The 22,953-nt window shown below is 36.9% G+C and overlaps 2 protein-coding genes across 3 annotated transcripts; both read left to right on the top strand.

Annotated features, from left to right (window-relative positions):
- Positions 1-3,825: 3,825 nt before the first annotated feature.
- Positions 3,826-7,865, top strand: LOC306861879 (transmembrane protease serine 9-like; the record flags this gene model as incomplete). The annotated part of the gene is made up of 11 exons (XM_079404365.1): positions 3,826-3,837; positions 3,909-4,090; positions 4,600-4,675; positions 4,772-4,961; positions 5,067-5,206; positions 6,012-6,165; positions 6,317-6,572; positions 6,636-6,790; positions 6,878-6,982; positions 7,489-7,625; positions 7,704-7,865. 11 exons carry the CDS (start codon positions 3,826-3,828, stop codon positions 7,863-7,865), a joined length of 1,569 nt encoding a protein of 522 aa, XP_079260491.1.
- Positions 7,866-8,284: 419 nt separating this feature from the next.
- LOC306861345 (lipase maturation factor 2-like) lies at positions 8,285-22,677 on the top strand. Of its 2 annotated transcripts, none has more exons than XM_079403558.1 (14): positions 8,285-8,527; positions 11,693-11,934; positions 12,044-12,072; positions 12,642-12,835; positions 13,152-13,333; positions 14,027-14,177; positions 14,379-14,513; positions 15,076-15,181; positions 16,571-16,667; positions 19,212-19,394; positions 19,552-19,720; positions 19,812-19,923; positions 21,247-21,355; positions 21,456-22,677. In XM_079403558.1, exons 1-14 carry the CDS (start codon positions 8,434-8,436, stop codon positions 21,780-21,782), a joined length of 2,130 nt encoding a protein of 709 aa, XP_079259684.1. In that variant the 5' UTR covers positions 8,285-8,433; the 3' UTR covers positions 21,783-22,677. The 2 variants fall into 2 exon arrangements, with proteins under 2 accessions (XP_079259684.1, XP_079259685.1); XM_079403559.1 differs by lacking the exon at positions 8,285-8,527 and adding an exon at positions 10,455-10,756 and having other exon boundaries at positions 21,456-22,126.
- The last annotated feature ends 276 nt before the right edge of the window (positions 22,678-22,953 follow it).

Genomic DNA, 22,953 nt, shown 5'->3' with positions numbered 1-22,953 from the left:
AATGTGTTATTGTGTTTGGAGATGTTGATATTGCTCTGGCTGGGCAATTATGTATGCAATCACTTTTTGTCAAAATAGCTGTCTGAGGCTAGGTGTTAAAGTACACAGAAATGCATTGTTTTGTAATTCGGTCTACGTCCCACTGTTTTAAAATTATCATTAAAATACACACATCTGATATAGAAACGGATTTAGCAACACAGTCTCTCCTTCAACTGAATTTGCAATATTAATATTTTTCACATTTGATTTCATTTAACCTTACAATATTTTTAATCTCAGACATTGGTACATGGGAGAATCCTGAATGATCTTGAAAAAGACGAACAGCTTTTGCATATTTAAACATGTTACAAGTGTAAATATTGCTTTTAATAGTTCACTGAAACCCCATGTTTATTGAAAACACACAAAAAATGTGAGAATGTAAAAAAGACTTAAATCTGGAAATATAATGCTTCATCATATATACGGATGATTCTTCATTTGTGGTAGCAAGTGGTGTCCCTCTACTTTACAACAGTTGAAATAAACTTTAAAAACCAATAAATCATAAAATGTTGGCATGTTTGTATTCTGTAGGGTATACACCATTTGTGCACTGTTAATAGTTACTTTTTTTTGTTTTAAAATATATATTTAATTGAGTTTTAGAGATTGCACAAAATATGGATGTTCCCGCCATACCTTAGAGAGGCATCATGGAATGTTATTGCAACAATATAACATTTTCAACACAAATAAAGTGGTTATATTGTGAATATAGATTTTATTTAACGTACAGTTTTATTAAATTGTTTAAAAAAAATACATATTTTGTTATATTTAAGAAATATTTGTGTCCCCCAAATTCATGTCTGTGGTGTTACAACAATGGATGTAGCACTAGCCCCTTTAAGAAAAGGGAGAATTGTATTTGGACTACTTCCTGTGTGTAAAGGTCACTGCAGGTGCTGGTTGATCTGAGGGGTGCATGGGGAGAACATTCTTTCTTATTCATTTTCTTAAAGTTTGCTAATTTTCTGACAATTTCATGTGTCGCACTTTATTAGTGTCTATGGTGTTATGTTGATAACTTGCAGATCTGACATTTTTTAATCAGAATTTTGATAAATACATACTTATTAATATGTCCAAAATGTCCCCTGAGCTTGAAATCATCATGATGGCCGCCTCCATTTTAGAAAAGTCTGTATTTAGGCTGATTTGTCTGTGGTGTTACTGTCTTTTCAGCCTATAGTAACTTGCAATATAAAGTCTGTGGTGTTACTTCAAAATGACATAGACATAAGTGGCTATGTCACCAGTGTTTGATTGAAATTATTTAAAAATCTAAATGTTCTTAAGCTTTCATTTGAATGGATATAGCATATTAAACTAATTTTAAATGCTTAGCAATATATTTTATTAGAAAAATACAAACAAGCATTTTTACAAATTCTGCCTCTCATTTGCCACCACAATTGAAGAATGACCCATACATATACAGGTGCATCTCAATAAATTAGGATGTCGTGAAAAAGTTCATTTTTTCTTGTAAGTTATTTCAAAAAGTGAAACTTTCATATATTTTAGATTCATTGCATGTAAAGTAAAACATTTCAAAAGTTTTTTTGTTTTAATTTTGATGATTAGAGCTTACAGCTCATGAAAGTCAAAAATCAGTATCTCAAAATATTAGAATATTTACATTTGAGTTTCAATTAATGACCATCCCTACAGAATAAATTACGGGTATCTCTTGTTCTTTGAAACCACAATAATGGGGAAGACTGCTGACTTGGCAATGGTCCAGAAGACGAACATTGACGCCCTCCACAAAGAGGGTAAGTCACAGAAGGTCATTACTGAAAGGTGTGGCTGTTTACAGAGTGCTGTATCAAAGCATATTAAATGCAAAGCTGACTAGAAGGAAGAATTTGAGTACGAAAAGGTGCACAAGCAACAGGGATGACTGCAAGCTTTAGAATACTGTCAAGCAAAGCTGATTCAAACACTTGTGAGAGCTTCACAAGGAGTGGACTGAAGCTGGAGTCAGTGCATCAAGAGTCACCACGCTCAGACGTCTTCAGGAAAAGGGCTACCAAGCCACTTCTGAAACAGAAACAACGTCAGAAGTGTCTTACCTGGGCTGTGAAGAAAAAGAACTGGACTGTTGCTTAGTGGTCCAAAGTCCTCTTTTCAGATGAAAGTAAATTTTGCATTTCATTTGGAAATCAATGTCTGGAGTCTGGAGGAAGAGTGGATAGGCACAGAATCCATGTTGCTTGAAGTCTAGTGTGAAGTGTCCACAGTCTGTGATGATTTGGGGTGCCATGTCATCTGCTGGTGTTGGTCCACTGTGTTTTCTGAAGTCCACAGTCAATGCAGCCATCTACCAGGAAATTTTAGAGCACTTCATGCTTCCCTCTGCTGACAAGCTTTATGGAGATGCTGATTTCATTTTCCAGCAGGACTTGGCACCTGCCCACACTGCCAAAGGTACCAAAAGCTGGTTCAATGACCATGGTGTTACTGTGCTTGATTGGCCAGCAAACTCGCCTGACCTGAACCCCACAGAGAATCTATGGGGTATTGTCAAGAGGAAGATGAGAGACACCAGACCCAACAATGCAGATGATCTGAAGGCCGCTATCAAAGCAACCTGGGCTTCCATACCACCTCAGCAGTGCCACAAACTGATCACCTCCATGCCACGCCGAATTGAGACAGTAATTAAAGCAAAAGGAGCCCCTACCAAGTATTTAGTACATATACAGTAAATGAACATACTTTCCAGAAGGCCAACAATTCACTAAAAATGTTTTTTTATTGGCCTTATGAAGTATTCTAATTTGTTGAGATAGTGAATTGGTGGGTTTTTGTTAAATGTGAGCCTAAATCATCACAATTAAAAGAACCAAAGACTTAAACTACTTCAGTCTGTGTGCATTGAATTTATTTAATACACGAGTTTCACAATTTGAGTTGAATTACTGAAATAAATGAACTTTTCCACGACATTCTAATTTATTGAGATGCACCTGTACATACACACACACATTATATATATAAATATGAAAATATACAACTGAACCTTCTTCAGTTGTGATCATAGGCTATAGTGACTTGTTTTAAATTGCATGAATAATAGAGTAAGCATATGGTAGGCTTTTCCATTTGAGACACATTCTGTTGTAAAACAATGCAAATCTGTAATAAAAACATTGTTCAATAAGCGTAGTTTGACCAAAGCAAGTTTTAAACCGTGGTGTGGTTGTAACTGGACTAACTTTCAATTTCTACACGTATTTTCAACAGTACATTATAAATATAATAGCAACAGATTTTTACAATGATGTAAGATTTGTCGAGCAAAACATGAAAGTAATGCATAACTAACGATTTCAATCCACAGCAGTTCTAATGTAGGTTTAGGCGTTTCAGAGCTTGAATCTTTGCAGACATCTAGTGGCCAAACTCCGAACTGCTCCACTCGGTTAATTAAACACTAATTGCGCCAGGTGTTGAGGAATTGCATTTGCTTTTCTTGTTGAGGTCTTTGTATTATTACGCGTCTCCTTGCATTTTTAATAACACATTTGTGAGCATGTGTAAAAAGTATTTATTTATTTTAATACTCTCTATTAATTGGACCAAAGCTGACCCTGGTGAGACTCAGTTTCACAAGCTGGTCGTTATGATGAAACCATGTTACCCAAAATGTGAATAACTTGGTTTGCTCATACGATTTCCTACTATGTATAATAACGTAATATTTATTTTAAGATGCTGAAGAGAATCCTACTGTGAACGCTTCAGCTGAGACTAACTGCATCTTTGGCAATGGATGTTATGGTAAGGCTGAGTTCATAATAATGCGTTCTTCATCTGCTGGCATGCAAATATGATTCTGTTTTCCAGACCAGGCTGGTGTACGTGCGTTTATCCCAGAGAAGGATGAGGAGGAGAGCCGGATTATAGGGGGGCAGGAGGCACGGGCACATTCATGGACATGGCAGGTTTCCCTGCAGTACTCCGATATGCCAGCCTGCGGGGGTGCCATCCTCGACCTGCGGTGGGTTATTACCGCCAGCCACTGCTTCAAACGGTAAGCCCACCGGCAGTGGTCTATAAAACCTCTATGAGTGCAAATATGTGACCCTGGGTAACAAAACCAGTCATAATGGTCAGGTTTTCTCATTTTAATCATCTGAAAGCTGAATAAATAAGCTTTCCATTAATGTATGGTTTCTTAGGAAAGGACAATAGTTGGCTGAGATACAACTTGTTTGAAAATCTAGAATCTGAGGGTGCAACATTTTTTTTTATGAAAATATTGAGAAAATCACCTTTAAATTTGTCCAAATGAAGTTCTTAGCAATGCATATTACTAATCAAAAGTTAAGTTTTGATGTATTTACGGTAATAAATTTAGTAAATATCTTCATGGAACATGATCTTTATTTAATATCAAAAAGATTTTTGGCATAAAAGAAAAATCAGTAATTTTGACCTATGTAATGTATTGTTGGTTATTGCTACAAATATACCCGTATGCTACTTAAGACTCCAGGGTCACATATGTGTCTTAAAACCGAAATTCATGTTTGTGAACAGCTATAAAAAGGTGTCACTGTGGAACGCTGTGGTTGGAATGCACAATTTGGAGAATATGAATGAATCCTGCCATCAAGTGAGTGTCTGTGTGCATTTATATCTCACTCCCCTTTTATGTGGATCTTTTAAGTTATCTCATTTTAATTTTTGTAACTGTGTATTTTATTTAAAGACCCTTAAGGTGGAAAAAATCATCTCCCACAAGGACTACAACCAAAAGACAAACGAGAATGATATTGCCTTGGTGAAACTGCAGAATCCCCTGCTGTTTAATGAGTGTGTGAGGCCTGTTGCCATCTTAAACAGTGATTTGCCCCCTCAGGAAACCTGTACTGTCACCGGCTGGGGCGCCATCACAGAGAGTAAGGCCCTAAATGGCAGGAATATATTAACCTTGTTCTGTATAACCTGTGTAATGGGCTTCATTAGCAATGGTTATGTGTGATTAGATGAATTTCTCTTTATAGATGGGCCTCGTTCCTCCAGACTTCAAGAGGTCAATGTAACTGTTTTTGAGACGCAAACATGTAACAAACATTACAGAGGGAAAATCCTTAAGGATATGATGTGTGCCGGAGCGGATGCTGGAGGAAGGGATGCATGTCAGGTAAACATTGGCTTTTTTTTTTTGTTCTGACAAATACCAGAAGAGGTACTATGTCTGTTCATATACAGTACATGTTTTTAATTTCTGAAGTAAAAAAATCAAGATCATATCTTGATTTCTATATCAAAGGAAAAAAATCTCAAAAGTAGTTTCATTATCTTTCTTAGAAAAATATGTATAGGATATATTAATAAAAATAGAATAATTAAAATATAAAAATATGTATGTATAAATAAGCTTGTCAGCTGCATCAATGCAATGTGGTGCAACAATCAAATTAATATTAATAATTGTCTTGATAAATGATTAATATTATTAAATGATTAATATTGAATTAATATTAATAATGCTAATAATTATAATATTGACCATTATTAGTAGTAATTTTATTATTCTTAGTTATTGTTTATTAAAAAATATATTTTTTTTAACTATCCTTAGTCATTATTATTATTATATATAAAATATTAAATATAAAAATATATACAAAACTTGTCTTCCAAATTAAAGCCATTGGATGTGACTGAAAAAAATATCATAGAGAGGATTTAATATAAATTATTATTAAATTAAGTAATATTATGAAATATATTATTATATTAGTGTACACAAAATATGCTATTAATTATTAGTAGTACTATTAATTATTAAAATTATTAATAATATTATTTATTAAAATATTAAAATTGTTTTGTATTATCAGTTAATAAATGTGTGTATGTGTTATATATATATATAATTTTTTTTTTTTTTTTTTTTGTGAACACTCTTACATGTCATTGACCCACTGACCCCTCTGGATCAGGGCGACTCTGGTGGTCCCCTCTCATGTTTCACAGATGAGAGGTACAAGCTTGCTGGAGTGGTCAGCTGGGGGGTTGGATGTGGTCGGGCCCAAAAACCAGGGGTCTACACCACACTATACCACCACAAACAATGGATCGAGTCTTCAATACATGGTATGAACTTTCAGATTTCAGTGATGTATCAGTGGCTGCTCTAAAACTGCTATATTTTTTGCTTGTGTCATATAGGTGAACTCGTTTCTGAAAGTCCTGGAACTGATTCAACTGGTAAGACTCTCATCATGAACCTTTCCGATTGCTTTAGTCGTCATTCATGTCCATTTCCATGATGTGGCTTCAGCGCAGTGTGGTCAGGCCAAGATGGATCCCTGCCAACTGCCCGCTGGCTTGGCTCAGGTGGTGTCCTCTGAGAACGGCACATTCAAGGTGGAGAACGTGAGCGAGGCCTGTCCTAACTCCTGGCCGTGGCACGTCAGCCTCCAGAGCCACGATACGCATTACTGTAGCGGCGTCCTCGTTCATCCACGCTGTGTTCTGGCACCGCGCCACTGCCTCGCCAAGTAAGCCAGAGGAGTCTGATCATCTATTGTTCCTCAGTGATGTTCTGACATTTCATCCCACAGGGCTGGAGATGTTGTGGTTTTGGGAGCTCATGATCTGAACTTCATGTCGGGTCAGACTGCAGCTGTGGAAAGCGTGCTGAGTTTGGCTTATGACGGCAGCTTCCCACCGGTCTCTGATCTCTCCATGATCCGCTTGTCCATCCCAGCTCGAATCGGTATAGAATCACATGATCTTATGCCTGTTTTTCATGAGATCCTTATCAACAATTAGAGTTGTACAGCTTAACATGTGCTTCATCCAGGTCCGATGATATTTCCGGTGTGCATAACGGATACAGATGATGAAATGGTTAATGAAGGCACCTTGTCTTGTGTGACAACTGGTTGGGGACCGAGAAAAGCTACCTGTGAGTTAACAGGCTTCAGCATTAAAACTAACATGAAATGGCATTCACAACCCAAGTTACTTTTATTTTCCATCTATCCATTTTCCAAACCGTTTGTAATATGTAGGTCAGATATAATTTTAATTAAATTTAATAAATATATATGTACGTATATGTAGCTATATACATATAGTTATCTCATATTTTTGTTGCGAAAACAGGGAATCACTGGGGTGGATGATTATTTTATTACATTTTATTATTTTTAAGTTGATTGATTGGAGAAACATGCATTGCAAAGTCATGCACAAGAAGACCAGAAACACATTTCATGAACAAGAACGAGGTGAATCTTGGTTTCATGTTGGTGTTACTTCTGAAAATATGGAAATAATAAATGGAAACACAGCAAAACACATGTGAAACGTTTGTTGTTCATTTCTGTTTTGTATTTGCTCCGTCTTCAATCACATACAAACTGTTATTTAACATTTTCTGGTAGTAGTTGTTTTATTTTCTCATATTAGTGGATCTGCACCCTGATATCCTACATATGGCCAGAGTTAAGCCTCTTTCTGAGAAAGCCTGTGAGACGGGCTGGGGTGACGCTTTCAGCATGAAGTCCCTCCTGTGTACAGATGCAGCAGCCTCCACCTCCTGCTTGGTACAGTCTTACAGTAGTTTCAACAATCACTATTCACATGCACATGTCCTGGTCACTTAAATTCTTTATTTTGTATAGGGGGACTCTGGCGCACCCCTTATGTGTGAAAAAAATGGGGTCTACTACCTTGTAGGGCTAACAACATGGGGTGGCAAGAAATGTGAACCTCGGAAACCGGCTGTGTTCACTCGAGTGTCGGCCTATCACTCATGGATACAAACTTGCATCAAAAATGCCTAATGTCTATAATAAAGCTATATTAAAATATGCATTAAACTCTGTGTGTGGCTTGTTGTCAAGTTGTTTGCAAAGCAATACTTTATAATCACGTTTCATCTATTAGCTAGAAAAAGTGACCCATTTAACTTTTCATTGGCTAAAAGTTGTTTGGAAAAGCTTAAATAGTTGTTCTGCTTTCACCCATTTGCCACAAATTCAAACTAGTAAACAAATCATTCTTCTCGAGTCTCTTTTTGGTTTTATGAACTCGCATACAAAACAGCCACTGTAAATTAATTTTAGTATGATGTAATGTAAATGCAAATGATATTTAGGTTTTAAAAAGCTCTTTTGGAACGTTTTGGTTTTGAAGAATTTTGTTGGAATGCCAGGGGGACGTGATTACGTCAGGACGTAAAAGAACCGAACGAGCTGTTCAAAAGAACCGATTCGCGGAAGTGAGTTGGACTTCCCATCATCACTAATTCAAACTCCACCCCTCCCATTCATCTTCATTTTTTTTAATGAGCATCAGCGCTCGAGTCACCCGAAACAAAGTGACACCTCATTCCTCCAGCGAGCCGCCAAGATGGGGGAAGTAAAAACGTCCAGACAATGGTTCTTGTGGAGCATTGCACTTGTTTACGTGTGTGCTTTTGCATCCATCTACGTTCAAATACCAGGTAGGGAAGTTTCTCTGTTTTTTTTTTTTTTGCAGATGGATGTTTGGCGGCTATGGTGGATTTTGGGTGCGGCACTAATGAATGGTCGCGCGTACACTTGAACTTGAACTGTGTTGTGGACTGTCGGCGAAAACAAAACAATTCCTTTGCTTCATTCATTCATTCGTTAGCGCTAATCGCTCGTTGTCTTGCAAAATCACGGGGGTGGCACGGGGGATCACTCTCGCTTTTCAGCGCAAACGTTTCAAGGACCTCGTGCACAAACCGCATTTCCATTCGAGCTGAATTTGCGCAGTGGATTTAATGTCTAAACGAGATTTCTTAGATGATAATGGCCGTGTGAATAAAGCAGCACTGCTTCAGTTCCTCCACATGTGCTGATATTTGGGAGCCCCGCCAGTTAGTGCTGAGCGCGCACTGTAGTGACCCGTCATCATTCAGGGGCCTGTGAGCTTTTGTCCCTGAAATGCTCCATGCATGAGCCATGTGTGTTCATGAAGCCTTTTTTCAACTGCAGCATGTACCAACACTTTTCAGCATGTCAATAAGCTCCATTCAGCCCGTGTACAAAGAAACACCTCATCCAGTTTAATAAGCTCACTTCTTTGTTACTCATACATCTGCAATGTGTTTCCAAGTGCAGGGTTATACACACTCTTTCTCTCTTAGGCGTTTACGTGCATACATGGTGTAGACGATGGGTTTATTTCTGTATTGGCACATACTTCAAAGTTTTTGCTGAAAAAAAAAAAGTTATATAACATTTGCACCAGAATAGGCAAAGAAACAAAAAATGTAATAATGAAAACACATTGACCTTTTGTGACAGCATTCCCCAGAGAATACACATGAATGGCAGTAAATGGGTAGTGTGTGTATGTGTGTAAAATAAAAATAATGCACCTTACATAAATGTGTGTGTGTGTGTGACCCTGGGGTATATTTGGAGCAATAGCCAAAAATACACTGTATGGGTCAAAATTATTTACTTTTCTTTTATGCCAAAAAATCATTAGGACATTACGTAAAGATCATGTTCCATGAAAATATTTAGTAAATTTTCTACTGTAAATATATCAACTTAACTTTTGATTAGTAATATGCATTGCTCAGAACTTCATTTGGACAACTTTAAAGGCTATTTTCTCAATATTTAGATTTCTTTGCACCCTCAGATTCCAGATTTTCAAATATTTTCCAAATATTGTCCGATCCTAACAAACCATACATCAATGGAAAGCTTATTTATTCAGCTTTCAGGTGGTGCATAATATCAATTAGAAAAATTTACCCTTTTTGTGGTCCAAGGGGCATATTACAGAAAGTTTCTTATCTTAGGTCTTAACTTATGATACGCTAAACTAGGATCTTTCACAAATTCGTATTACAGACGCAAATCTTAACTTGATTTGGGATTCTTATCCTATCTTACAAAGTAGTATCTTATCTCTAGTTAGGAAATCTTAAATGGCATTTTCAAGCTTGACAATCCACTCTCAGGCCTGTTACCAAGCAACCAGCACTGTTGATGAGGTAAACAAAATAATAGACGCTACTTCACTTTTGCAATCACCTTTTGCAAAAAAAAACATAAGGCATTAGTCACTTGCACTGCAACCAGTAATGCTCCATGACACTTTTGTTGGTCTCTATAATGCTGGTTGCAAAAAATTAACCTTTTACCCCATATACTATAGTGACAACAACATTACTACTGGGGTATGTTGTCACAAAAGGTCAATGTGTTTTCATTATTATAATATATATTTTAGTAAATTTAATAATAAAATTAGTCAGTGTAAGACTTTTGTGTTGATCATTTTGGAAATAATCACATGCTGACTATCTTCACAGAGTATGGTTAGGGCTAAGTGTCTGTTCGTCACAATAAGCTGAGTCCTGCCAAATCTGGCCACCAGCAAACTGTGTTGCTCACAGATAAAGGAAATCATGTGCACTGGATAATAGCTCTCTTCCCGTTTGTTATTCTGAGTTGGGTTATTTGCCGCCCGACTGTGCGTGTTCAGCATTCAACAAAAGTGGGCATTTTCCGAGTTTCAGTTCCTGCTAATATATTTCCCAATCAGAGCTAAAGCCCATGTCTCTCAGAGATTACGCATGGAGTCTTTTCCTCCCGTGGGAAACGATCCTCTAAGGCAGTCTGCCTGGAGGAGCCGCTTGTGGCAGGACTGGGTCTAACGTCAAAATGGAGTAATTCAAAGAGCAAGCGTGAGTCATATGTTGGCACTGCCACAATACCCGGCCTGTTCTCTAACTCAAACCAGCCTGCTATACGCTCACTCTTGCTGTGGCTTGCATGCTAAAAATGTGGACATGCAACTTTGCAACCTCTGCCAACTGTCATCCACCTTAAGAATGAGTTCAGTCTGTCAACGTTCTGTAACAGTGAAGTAGTATTTCCTGATCTTTCAGACTGGTGTTCACTAACTGTTAGTGAGTAGCCTAAAGCAGTATTTTACAGTGAGTGCACCTGTTAGCATCTAATAGTATTAGGGCATGTGGGGTGTCTGTACTTGATTTTAGGCATTAAAAAGCCATAGGATGGGTTTGTTTTGCTCATCATCATGGCAGTGTGCGCCTATGGTGTTCTGCTTTGTGCTTTTGCTATCACCGAGCTACTTATTGTGTGCAGACCTCGAGGGCAGTCTGTCAGCACCGGCCGCATGGCGCAGTGTTTCTAATCAGCACATTTGTCTGATGAAATAGGCTATTATTTGTTTTGTTTTTTTTGTTTCTTTCTTTCTCTTTCTTCATATTGCCAACTTTTTAATGCCTCACTCATCAATACAGCTTTAGTCAATATATAACTCGTTTTACTTCCAAAATGTGAAACATACATGTGTAGAAGTAAAATTGGTTGCAGATATTTATTCATTTGAATGGATTGATTGATAGTACAGGAATATAGTTGCATTAAAAACATGAATCAGACCACATTGGTTGTGCTGTGTTTTTGTTGTTTCAAGGCCATATTATTTATGTTATCACATTTTGATATGTAACCAATGTAAGATAATGCAATCGTCAAATAACAACGTTTTCAGGATAAAGCAGGTCAATATCACAGATCAACAGTTATATCATGCAACATAACACTAAGAATGATCAGAACTAAGCCTTTTCTGTTCATGTCTTTTTGGACAGGTTTGTATGGAGATGAGGGTATTCTCCCTGTGCGCCTGCAGATGCCAAAAGTGCAGCGGCCCCTGCTGGAGCAGGAGTCCCTTCTCGGTCTGGGGCCGTCTCTGGGTCTGGCACCTCAGCAGGTCCTGGAGCTCACGTGCCTGGTTGGAGTGGCGCTGGCCCTGTGTGCCATGCTGCTGGAGCCCCTGAGAGACAGTCTGATCTACTTCTGCCTGCGAGCCCTCTACCTCTCACTCTATAATGTCAGTATAATGTCCTTTTAACTGTTGTCAAATGCTTCTTCAAAGGCTTATGCCATTGTAGCCTGTGGAAACATAATTGAGGGATTACAGTATGTGTTTTGTTTTATAGGTCGGTGGAGACTTCCTTCACTCTGAATGGTGAGTTCCACAATTTGTCATGTGTGACTTGCATTTTGACCTACTGTGTCACATTCGGTATAACCGACAGCCATAACTTGTTTATTTCTCCATCATTGTTGGGGCCCATTAAATTTGATGTGATTACAGTCCAATAAATGACTAATCAGTTAGCGGACTGTGCTTTTGCTTTCCTAACAGAATTGATGATTAAATGGCCAAAAAACTATTGTTTATTATTTGAAATACTGACTATTATTTGAAGCCATATATAAGAAAAGGTCAGTAAGCAACCATCTAAACACACTAGTAATTGAATAGCAAAGGGCTAAAATCAACTTGGTTGTGGTTTTAAACTGCTTTTTATTGTCAGATCATGACAAAAAAAAACTAAAAACTTTTTTGAATTCTTTACACTTTTCCAGTCATTTTTCCTTCAAATAAATATCTTAATAGAAAAATTTATTTCTTAGTTTCTGCATGCATCAAATGAGTAGCGCTGTTTCGTGATGATTTCGGCACATAAACATTATATCGAACTGTTATCATTTTATCAAGGTAAATTGTGATTGGTTCCAATGCTCTCATAGGGACGTGCTGCTGTTGGAGGCCGGGCTTCTGGCTGTGCTTGTAGCTCCGCTGGGTTTGCTGCGCCGTCACTCCTCTTACCGTTATCATGACCCTGTGAGCTTCTGGTTGACCCGCTGGCTGTTCTTCCGGCTGACCTTCTGCACAGGTGTGAGTAAGCTGGCCAGCGGCGACCCTGCGTGGTATGACCTGTCAGGTAAAATGAATAATTTTTTACTTTATTCATTCTGTATTGGTTGTAATGTCGCCCACTCTTATTCATGAGGAAATCTTATACAGCCCTTTGCTGGAAATTCACTCACCAAATGATTTATAGATCATATAAAACATCCCGTTTTGCTGATCTAGGAACTTAAATATTGAAAGGGCTAATGTTTATTAGAATGAATATTTCTTTGAATTTGCATGAAGCAATGGTGAAAATGGCCAAGAACTGTGATGCAGACAACACATTTATGTGGGAAAAACTGACTGTATCTGTAGATTACAGTGTTTTGAAAACTCTTTTGCAGCACTGAGTCATCATTTGGAGAACCAGATGAACCCCACTCCTTTGGCCTGGTACGTCCATCAGCTTCCTGATTGGCTGCTGAGATTTGGAGCAGTGGTTGTGTTGCAGAGTGAGATCATCGTTCCTCTTGTGACGTTCTTTGCTCCCATTCGCCGTTTGAGACTGTTTGGCTTTTATGTTCAGGTTTGTTACATGTAGTGCGTGTGTTTGGGCGTGCATACAAAATCAAAATTTAATGTTTGTTTGTCTTTTTTTTTTTTTTTTTTTTTTTTTTTTTTTTTTTTTTTTTTTTTTTTACTGGCCCCACTACAATTTTATTCTTTTAAGTCTGTCTAGATCTGTATTTCCACCTCTAAAAGACCAATTTCCTGCAAAAGACAAAGTATAGCTCTAACTCTAAAAGGACTCAAATAGCATGCATATTTAAATGGACTTGTGTATTATGAAAGATTTTATATAGTAGTTCCAATGTTATTTTTTTTATTGTAATACTTTGTTATTTATGTTTTTAGGGTGATTTATTAAAATAATCACATAATTAATTAATATTTATTTCTATTTATTTATTTATTTAAATTTACACAATACACGCATATAATATGTAAGCAAAAACTTATTTTGGATGTGAATAATCGCGATATATATTTCAATGCGCTCTCTCTCTCTCTCTCTCTCTCTCTCTCTCTCTCTATGTATGTGTGTGTGTGTGTGTATGTGTGCAATACTGAAAACAATATTTGCTTTTACAAGATGAAGTAAAAAAAAAATTCTGTAGTAGTAGACAATGTGACAGTTTAAACCTGGAATATTCTTTTGAGTGTTTTGTTGTTCTGTGAGACTTTTTCACTTACGCCTCTTTTTATACCATTTTGTCAGCTGTTTCTCCAGCTCTGCTACATCCTCACTGGTAACTGCAGCCTTCTGAACCTGCTGAGCATCACCCTGAGCTTCTCATTACTGGATGATGATCATTTCAACTCTAATACTGCTCCAAAGAAGAAGAAGGGCCAGGAAAAAAAGCCTAGACGTATGACCACATATCTCTAACTTCTGTTTTGTGCAGTATTTTCTGGTGGGATAGTCACTGACTTTCTCTAATGATCTGATTAATGGGCTTATTGACAGATTTGCATTTGAGTAGATCTTAATTAAATCTGTTTGTTCTGCCAGTACTACACTAGTGTTCACACTTCTGAGCTTTTATTTAGTGTACGTCTGTGTTTTTCAGGCTGCGGACAGACCTTGGTCTCTTATTTGATGCTGCTGGTAGAGTTGGCTGTCTACCTGTTCATCGTCTACTGTTTTATTACTCTCTTTAAACTACAGATTAACTGGGAAGAAAAAACTCTGTCATCCAAAATAAGTGAGTGAGACTTCAAATGAGAAATGGAAAACTGATTTGCAAAGGAGCTGATGTTTCCTTTACTTTAACAGATTTATAAATATGAGTACAAACATAGAATTGAACTGTTGTAAAATGTTATGATGAATTTCATAGAGATATGGTGAGGTTTTTTAATCCAAAATTGAAAGGGATATCTTGAATAAATGAAGAAAAAATCATGACAATTAATAAGTAATCAGTTATACTAAAATCCAGAATCCTGTTTGAACAAACATTTGTATAAAATTTGCATACTACCATGAAGTATAAATACTTAAAATATATATAGATGTAGAATGTCATTTATAATTATAATATATTTTTTGTAGACATATCGTTTCTGCATTGCTTGAGTTAGTTAGGATTGTTTCTGAAAATGTAACAATGCAAAAAATACATATTAATTTTGTTGACATTCATTTGCAAAAATATTAATTGCAAGATTATTTATTTTCTTTTGATGTTAAGGTGAAATATGAACCCAAAATGGTCTTGGAAAATTCATTCTTGGAAATTAATTTGTTTCTGAACTTTCTTTCAGATTTCACTCAAAAGGGATTCCATACATTTCTGGAGGTTTTTCAGGAGCTCACGATCTGGATTGGTGTCCTGTCGTTCACCTGGGAAGCGGTGTCTGCCATGCTAAAGTAAGATCTATCAGGAATGGTTATGAGAATCTGGGCTGCGTTTCCCGAAACCTTCTTAACGCTACGTCGTTCTTAAGTTGTACCTTAAGCTGTACCTTATCGTTCATGCGTGTTTCCCGAAACGTTCTTAGTTAAGTATACCTTCTGTAAGTCATACTTTCGTAAGGTTGGTCCGGACCACTCTTAGCTATACCTTATCGCTGTTCACAGTTCATCACATCTCAGTCTATATGAATATACACTGCCCTCCAAAAGTTTGGAAACGCCCTAGAAAAGTGGGGATAATTTTGCACTGATAAGGGACAACACAAATTATGAAAATATTTTTTTTTTACATAAACAGTTTATACATAGAAAAAAAACTTACATTTTCGATTCATCAAAATATCCACCATTAGCAGCTGTTACAGCTCTGAATAATCTGGGCATCCGAGCTGCCAGTTTATTCAAACATTAACTTTGAATTGGCAATCAATTGTTGAAGCTACAGTATTAAGGTGTGCTGACCCAAAAATCTTTTAAAAACCAGTAACCAGGCATCACAGCTGGCAAAGGGGCATGTCTGACTTTGACATGCATATATTGCCATTATTATGTTTTATTGCTGGTCTTCAATGATAATGTCAAGTTACTTTAATGTATTTGCACCAAAAAATGATAAGGATTTATGTTGATATCATCCAAAACCACACTTTGCCAGGGGTGTTTCCAAACTTTTGGAGGGCGGTGTAATTCTGAAGTTTTAATACACCCAGTGCTCAATTAGGCTAACTGAAGTGTTTTCATGCAAATAATTAAACTATCGTTAGACTAATAGTTGTTAGCCATTTTATTAATCAAAGACGTGACCGTCCGCGGAACCATTTAGTGTATATGTGCACTAAAATTGTCCAAATCTGGAATTAAAAAAAAAATAAAAAATTACTAATAATAATAATCTTGGCAGCTCTCCCCTTTCTTTCTGTTTATTTATTTATGTTGTGTCGCGCGATTAGTGAATTAGTGATTTATACCCATTAATGAAGTGATGCAGCTGCAGGGCAATCAACCCTGGTTGTAGAGTAAATTAAGACACTGTGGAAAATATATTTTGATATAATATTTCTGCTGCTTGTTGGAAAGCACTCTCACCAGAATATTTTTTTTTTTTTTTTTCTCCCTGTCAAATTAAGCAGTGTCCCATGTAGGTTTTTCCAGCTAGTATTTTATGTGGTGTGATGGAATATATTTTTCTTTCTTGGTTAAGAGACCGCGTTATCGGGAAACGCAGCCCTGATCATTTTAGTGTGTGTACAAAAAGTAAAGATTTTGAATTTCAGCCACTGATTTTGCCAAAGTCCATTTTGCAAAAGACAAGCCAAGAAATCTCCCCTCTGTTTCCTCTGTCAGTTGCGTGTGCACACGAGGTATTGTCAGCAAGCTCTGGTCTCTCATTCAGTGGGCGCTCATCACGGCAGCTACTGCGGCTGTCTTTGCCCTCAGTGTGGTGAGTTACATGTCCTACATATGGTTGACACTGCAATGTCAAAAATGTATTGATTTAGGGTGGCGTTTTGTTTCATCCAGTCATATTGATAGTGCATACCTGTTCTGAGTCTCAAGTATTACATAATTGTACTGGGGACTTTCTATTTATTAATTTGTTTGCATTTCCTTTAAAAATAACTATATTGTTATAACATTCTAAATATATTTTTCATTCATTTCATTTATTACACACAAGCAATGCAGCGCCCTCTGCTGTCCATAAGTGTATAACCTGATCTACAGGTCCTTTTCAAAAAATTAGCATATTGTGATAAAGTTCATTATTTTCTGTAATGTACTGATAAACATTAGACTTTCATATATTTTAGATTCATTACAACACAACTGAAGTACTTCAAGCCTTTTATTGTTTTAATATTGATGATTTTGGCATACAGCTCATGAAAACCCAAAATTCCTATCTCAAAAAATTAGCATATCATGAAAAGGTTCTCTAAACGAGCTATTAACCTAATCATCTGAATCAACTAATTAACTCTAAACACCTGCAAAAGATTCCTGAGGCTTTTAAAAACTCCCAGCCTGGTTCATTACTCAAAACCGCAATCATGGGTAAGACTGCCGACCTGACTGCTGTCCAGAAGGCCATCATTGACACCCTCAAGCAAGAGGGTAAGACACAGAAAGAAATTTCTGAACGAATAGGCTGTTCCCGGAGTGCTGTATCAAGGCACCTCAGTGGGAAGTCTGTGGGAAGGAAAAAGTGTGGCAGAAAACGCAGCACAACGAGAAGAGGTGACCGGACCCTGAGGAAGATTGTGGAGAAGGACCGATTCCAGACCTTGGGGGACCTGCGGAAGCAGTGGACTGAGTCTGGAGTAGAAACATCCAGAGCCACCGTGTACAGGCGTGTGCAGGAAATGGGCTACAGGTGCCGCATTCCCCAGGTCAAGCCACTTTTGAACCAGAAACAGCGGCAGAAGCGCCTGACCTGGGCTACAGAGAAGCAGCACTGGACTGTTGCTCAGTGGTCCAAAGTACTTTTTTCGGATGAAAGCAAATTTTGCATGTCATTCGGAAATCAAGGTGCCAGAGTCTGGAGGAAGACTGGGGAGAGGGAAATGCCAAAATGCCTGAAGTCCAGTGTCAAGTACCCACAGTCAGTGATGCTGGTGTTGGTCCACTGTGTTTTATCAAGGGCAGGGTCAATGCAGCTAGCTATCAGGAGATTTTGGAGCACTTCATGCTTCCATCTGCTGAAAAGCTTTATGGAGATGAAGATTTCATTTTTCAGCACGACCTGGCACCTGCTCACAGTGCCAAAACCACTGGTAAATGGTTTACTGACCATGGTATTACTGTGCTCAATTGGCCTGCCAACTCTCCTGACCTGAACCCCATAGAGAATCTGTGGGATATTGTGAAGAGAAAGTTGAGAGATGCAAGACCCAACACTCTGGATGAGCTTAAGGCCGCTATCGAAGCATCCTGGGCCTCCATAACACCTCAGCAGTGCCACAGGCTGATTGCCTCCATGCCACGCCGCATTGAAGCAGTCATTTCTGCAAAAGGATTCCCGACCAAGTATTGAGTGCATAACTGAACATAATTATCTGAAGGTTGACTTTTTTTTTTGTATTAAAAACACTTTTCTTTTATTGGTCGGATGAAATATGCTAATTTTTTGAGATGGGAATTTTGGGTTTTCATGAGCTGTATGCCAAAATCATCAATATTAAAACAATAAAAGGCTTGAACTACTTCAGTTGTGTTGTAATGAATCTAAAATATATGAAAGTCTAATGTTTATCAGTACATTACAGAAAATAATGAACTTTATCACAATATGCTAATTTTTTTAAAAGGACCTGTATATGGACTGCACTGGTACAATTTAGGCATTTTTACCTGCCTTTGTATGCAAATAGTAGGGCTTTCAAGCGATTTAAATGCATGATGTGCCGATTCATAGATCTAATTAATTGCAAATTTAATTGCACATCAATTTGGGCTGAGCAATTACCCCCAAAAACTAAATGAGAAAGCATTGAATAGACATGAATAAAAAAAAAAAAAAAGTAAAGTAGTTTAAGAAACAAATTTTGATTCAACACAGAATTTATTACACAAACTTTTAAAGCCATGATGTTGCCATAACATTGTTTTCAGAAACTGCATCTGAAGTGAGATTTAGGTTTATTAAATAAAGCCACATTATCCAAAATGCAAATTAAACGGATACGTTTTTAGCGGAGTCTTGAAGGTGGACAAAGAAGATAAGTTATGAAGTGTAAGGGGTAGTGAATAACTGCATTCTAATAGAACACATCACCTAGTCATCTTGCAGCAACTGCATGCAGTGTCAGATGGCCTACAGGTGCATTAAATGTTAATAATGCATTTCATTTTCTCCATAATTAATTGCACCAAACCAAACTCAGCAGCCCTACATAAACATGATCTATGGACTGCACTGGTACATTTTAGGCAAGTTCTACCAGCCTTTGTATGCAAGTGAATGTGTGTTCGTGTTTCCTCTCAGGTTCCATACACATCCATGGCTGGCATGTCAGTCAGTAAAGTACCACCTGCAGTCCGAGACACGTACAGCGCCGTAGAGAGCTACCAGCCGGTTGGGGCATACGGCATCCAGCACAGAATGACCTCTGCTGAGGGCAGGCCTGAGATCATTTTAGAGGGCAGCTATGATGGGCTGACATGGACGGTAAGAAGGATGTGGAAAAGGTTGCCCTGCTACAACAATCCAAATCACCTTATTTATTTACTCTCTTCATAATGTCACAACCATCGTTTCCACAAAGTCTTCATTCAATGGAAAGGTTAAAGTTTATTCTCACTGGTGTATTCTTATCCTGTTGCAGGAAATGAACCCCATGTATAAACCAGGAAATGTGAATGCAGTCCCACCCATAGTAGGCCCTCACCAGCCCCGGCTGGAGTGGCTGATGTGGCAGGCAGCTCAAGGAGGGGATGATACAAGCCCCTGGTTTACAGGCCTCTTACAGCGCCTCCTACAGGGCAAACCAGAGGGTGCGTGACCACTAATCAGATTACATCTGCTTAATTATTTATTTAGATGAGGATGTTGAATTGTCTAATTTTGTGTTTTTCTTTCCTGTAGTGGTTAGTCTGCTTCAGGTGGATAAAGCGCAGTACCCCTTCAGTCTGAAGCCACCGATCTTTATCAAAGCCAAGCTTTATAACTACCACTTCACTGATCCTGCGAAAGACAAGTGAGCTCCATACCTCTCTATTTAACACTCATTCACATTTATATACTGCACATCATTTTGTGGTTTTAAATCATAAAAATGGAGAGATTAATTTTATTGACTCCACTGTTACATTAATTTTGCTTATTTTTTTGGAGGAAAAATAAAGTTCAGGAAGAAAAGTTGACTTCAGTGTTAAATTTGTATAATTAGTGTGAAATAACTAGTCTGAATTAATATCAATATTATTTTTATTATTATAAAATTATATAATTTGATTAATATCCCATTTATTTTTTTTACATTCGTTAGTAAATTATCTTTTAATAATTTGAAAGATAATGCTAAATTATATACAAGTAAATGTTGAATCTGTATAATTAATACATTAACGAATCTGTATCAGTCCTTAATATTAAATATAATAAAAATATATAATTTTCATTTATAAATCTCATTTGTTAGCATTTTTTTTTTTTAGTAAATATTTTTTATAATTTTAATGATAATGTTAAATGGTAAATGTGAAATCTGTATAATTAATGCATTAAAATAACTAATCTGAATTCATATTAATATTCAAAACAATTACATAATTTTGTTTATAAATCCCATTTATTAGTAATTTTATTAGTATGTTCCTTTTGTAATTTTAAAGATAATGCTAAATGATATACAGGTAAATGTTAAATCTATAATACATTAAAATTACTAATTTAATTACGTTAGATTAAATTAGTAAATATTAAATTGTTAAATCTGTATAATTTAAGGGAAAATAACTGAAATATCTGAATTAATATTAGTTTGTCAGTTGTTTTTCATTACTTACTGTATGTAACTAACATTTGTCTCTTTTAAAATACATTGATCTTGGTGAAAATAGTCATAGACGCTGGTATGGCAATAAAAATAAATATTAAATAACAACAAAAAAATCATTATTTTGGTCATTTTAATAATGAAATGCAGTTCAATGTTAAATCTGTATAATCAATGGAGTAACAAACGGAATTAACATCATGATTTTTTTTTTTTTTTTATTACAGACGTTTTATTCATATATTACTTACTAGGAACACATTTCAGGTTTGCTGTTGATGAAGGGATACTTCAGCTTACTGTGGTACATAATACTTCAAAAAAGCTGCCTTATATAAATGCATCTACTGCACAGTTATTTAGAGACAGAAGTGAGGTCATCATGTGAAAGCCCACACAAAAATAGAATTGCATGCTTTCTGTCATCCTGTTAGTTCCTGAAACTTACTGACAGAAGAGAAACAGCCTTGCAATCTGAATCTGTTCTCAAATTTAGTGTACTTGTGTTTGCCATTTTGGAAGGACCCATCTGCAGGCTTGGTGGAGGCGTAAGTACAAAAGGGAGTTTTTTCCCATTGTGAACCTCGATGACCCGACGCTCAAGAAACTCTTAGAGGAGGCTGGACTGAAGGTAAAATATGAACATGCACAGTTCACAATAAAACCAGCAACATGCATTGGGAAAGTTAGAGTTTTGATGATTGATTTGAAACATGTCTGTTTGCGTGCAGGAGAAAGTCTCAGCTCGGCCCAGCTCTGACACACCTGTATCCCAGGCTGTGAACCTCATTCGAGACCACGTCAAAGGCCTCTCAGGGTCCCTCCTGCTTTCAACACTGTTAGCTACTTTAGCCGGCATCTTCCTCATCAAAGCCATCTTTTCCTGGGTTTTAGGAGGCCGAAAACCTAGACCAGCTTCAGCTGATCACAAGTCTAGGAAATCCAAAGAGCCCTCTGAGACGGCTGAGAAAAGCCAAGTGGCAGCTCCGTCTAACAGGGGCGGCAAGGACTCCAGTGAAAAAAGGGACTTGCAGAAGAGCCCCCGAAAGAGGAAATGAGCTCTTACTGTCACTTTGTGCCTTTGTCTTTGGCCATATGCAATGACAAATGATTCTCTCAGGTGTTTTCTTTTTTTTTTTTTTTCCTCTAAGATCAAATCTTTGATTTCCTGCCTGTCACACACCTCAGATTTGCGTGTTTCCACTGCACCGTTTTATCTCTTTGTGTCAAAACCACTCAAACGCACAGTACTTCGTGTAATTGGCTTTGAATGTTAACGGAGTCCATTTTTAAGCTGTCACCTGCTACACCCTTCTTTATACACAGTGGACATCCCAAAGATTGCAACGAAAGCACAAATGCAATTTTTTCATGCTATTTAACTCATTAAATGGTTGTTGATAAATTGTTATTCCTCAGTTGTTTTACTAATCATACAAATTGTGCTTTTTGTTTAGAGGTACTGAAATCAACATTTAAAAATATTATTCATCTTAAAAATTGAACGTTGAAAAGGTGGCTATTTGTAATGACGTGAAAGGGTGGAATGTTTTTTGGACTAGATATTTAATTTGAATTTTAAACTTCACCCTATATTGTCTCTCAACAAGTATGGGATACACCCGTTCTGTCAACTTAATCCACCTGTCATGCATTTCAGAAATGAAAGTTGAAAAGCAGTTGTTAGTCGCCACAAGGTGGCAGTGCACACACATCGTGACTGCACACTTGGGTTTGTTGAAACATGACTGCTAATTGGGTTTAATTTGAGTAGAATTTTACAACCTAGGTGGGATTTTAATTATGCAGCACTTAAAACGGGTTGTATCAAAGTGATGTTTAATTGTGAAACCAAAAATGTTTTATATTAAGTTAAAATAATGTATAGTAAGTAGGTTTGGAGCAGTTCAACATAGCGTGTTGACATTAAAGCTTAATTAATTAACAAATATTATATATATTTATTGTCATTTCATAAAACCTAATGCATTCATGTTGACATAGAAACTTTTTATTTTTATGACCAATATATAATATTAAACGATTTAAATAATTGTATATATCATAAAAACAAAAATAGATTGAAGTGGTAATATTTGGAATTCACATTACAGTGTATTTTGTGCTAGTTTAATGGCAATTTCTATTAATACTGGTAATTATTTGGTATTAATGATGAACTACGTGCACTTTTCAGCAATTATATTGTCAAAATCATCTTGTAATTAC

The sequence above is a fragment of the Barbus barbus genome (assembly GCF_936440315.1).
Source record: "Barbus barbus genome assembly, chromosome: 42".
In the NCBI taxonomy this organism is placed as follows: Eukaryota; Metazoa; Chordata; class Actinopteri; order Cypriniformes; family Cyprinidae; genus Barbus; species Barbus barbus.
The sequence above is the reverse complement of the archived record's forward strand: the minus strand, read 5'-3'. Positions and strand labels throughout refer to the sequence as shown.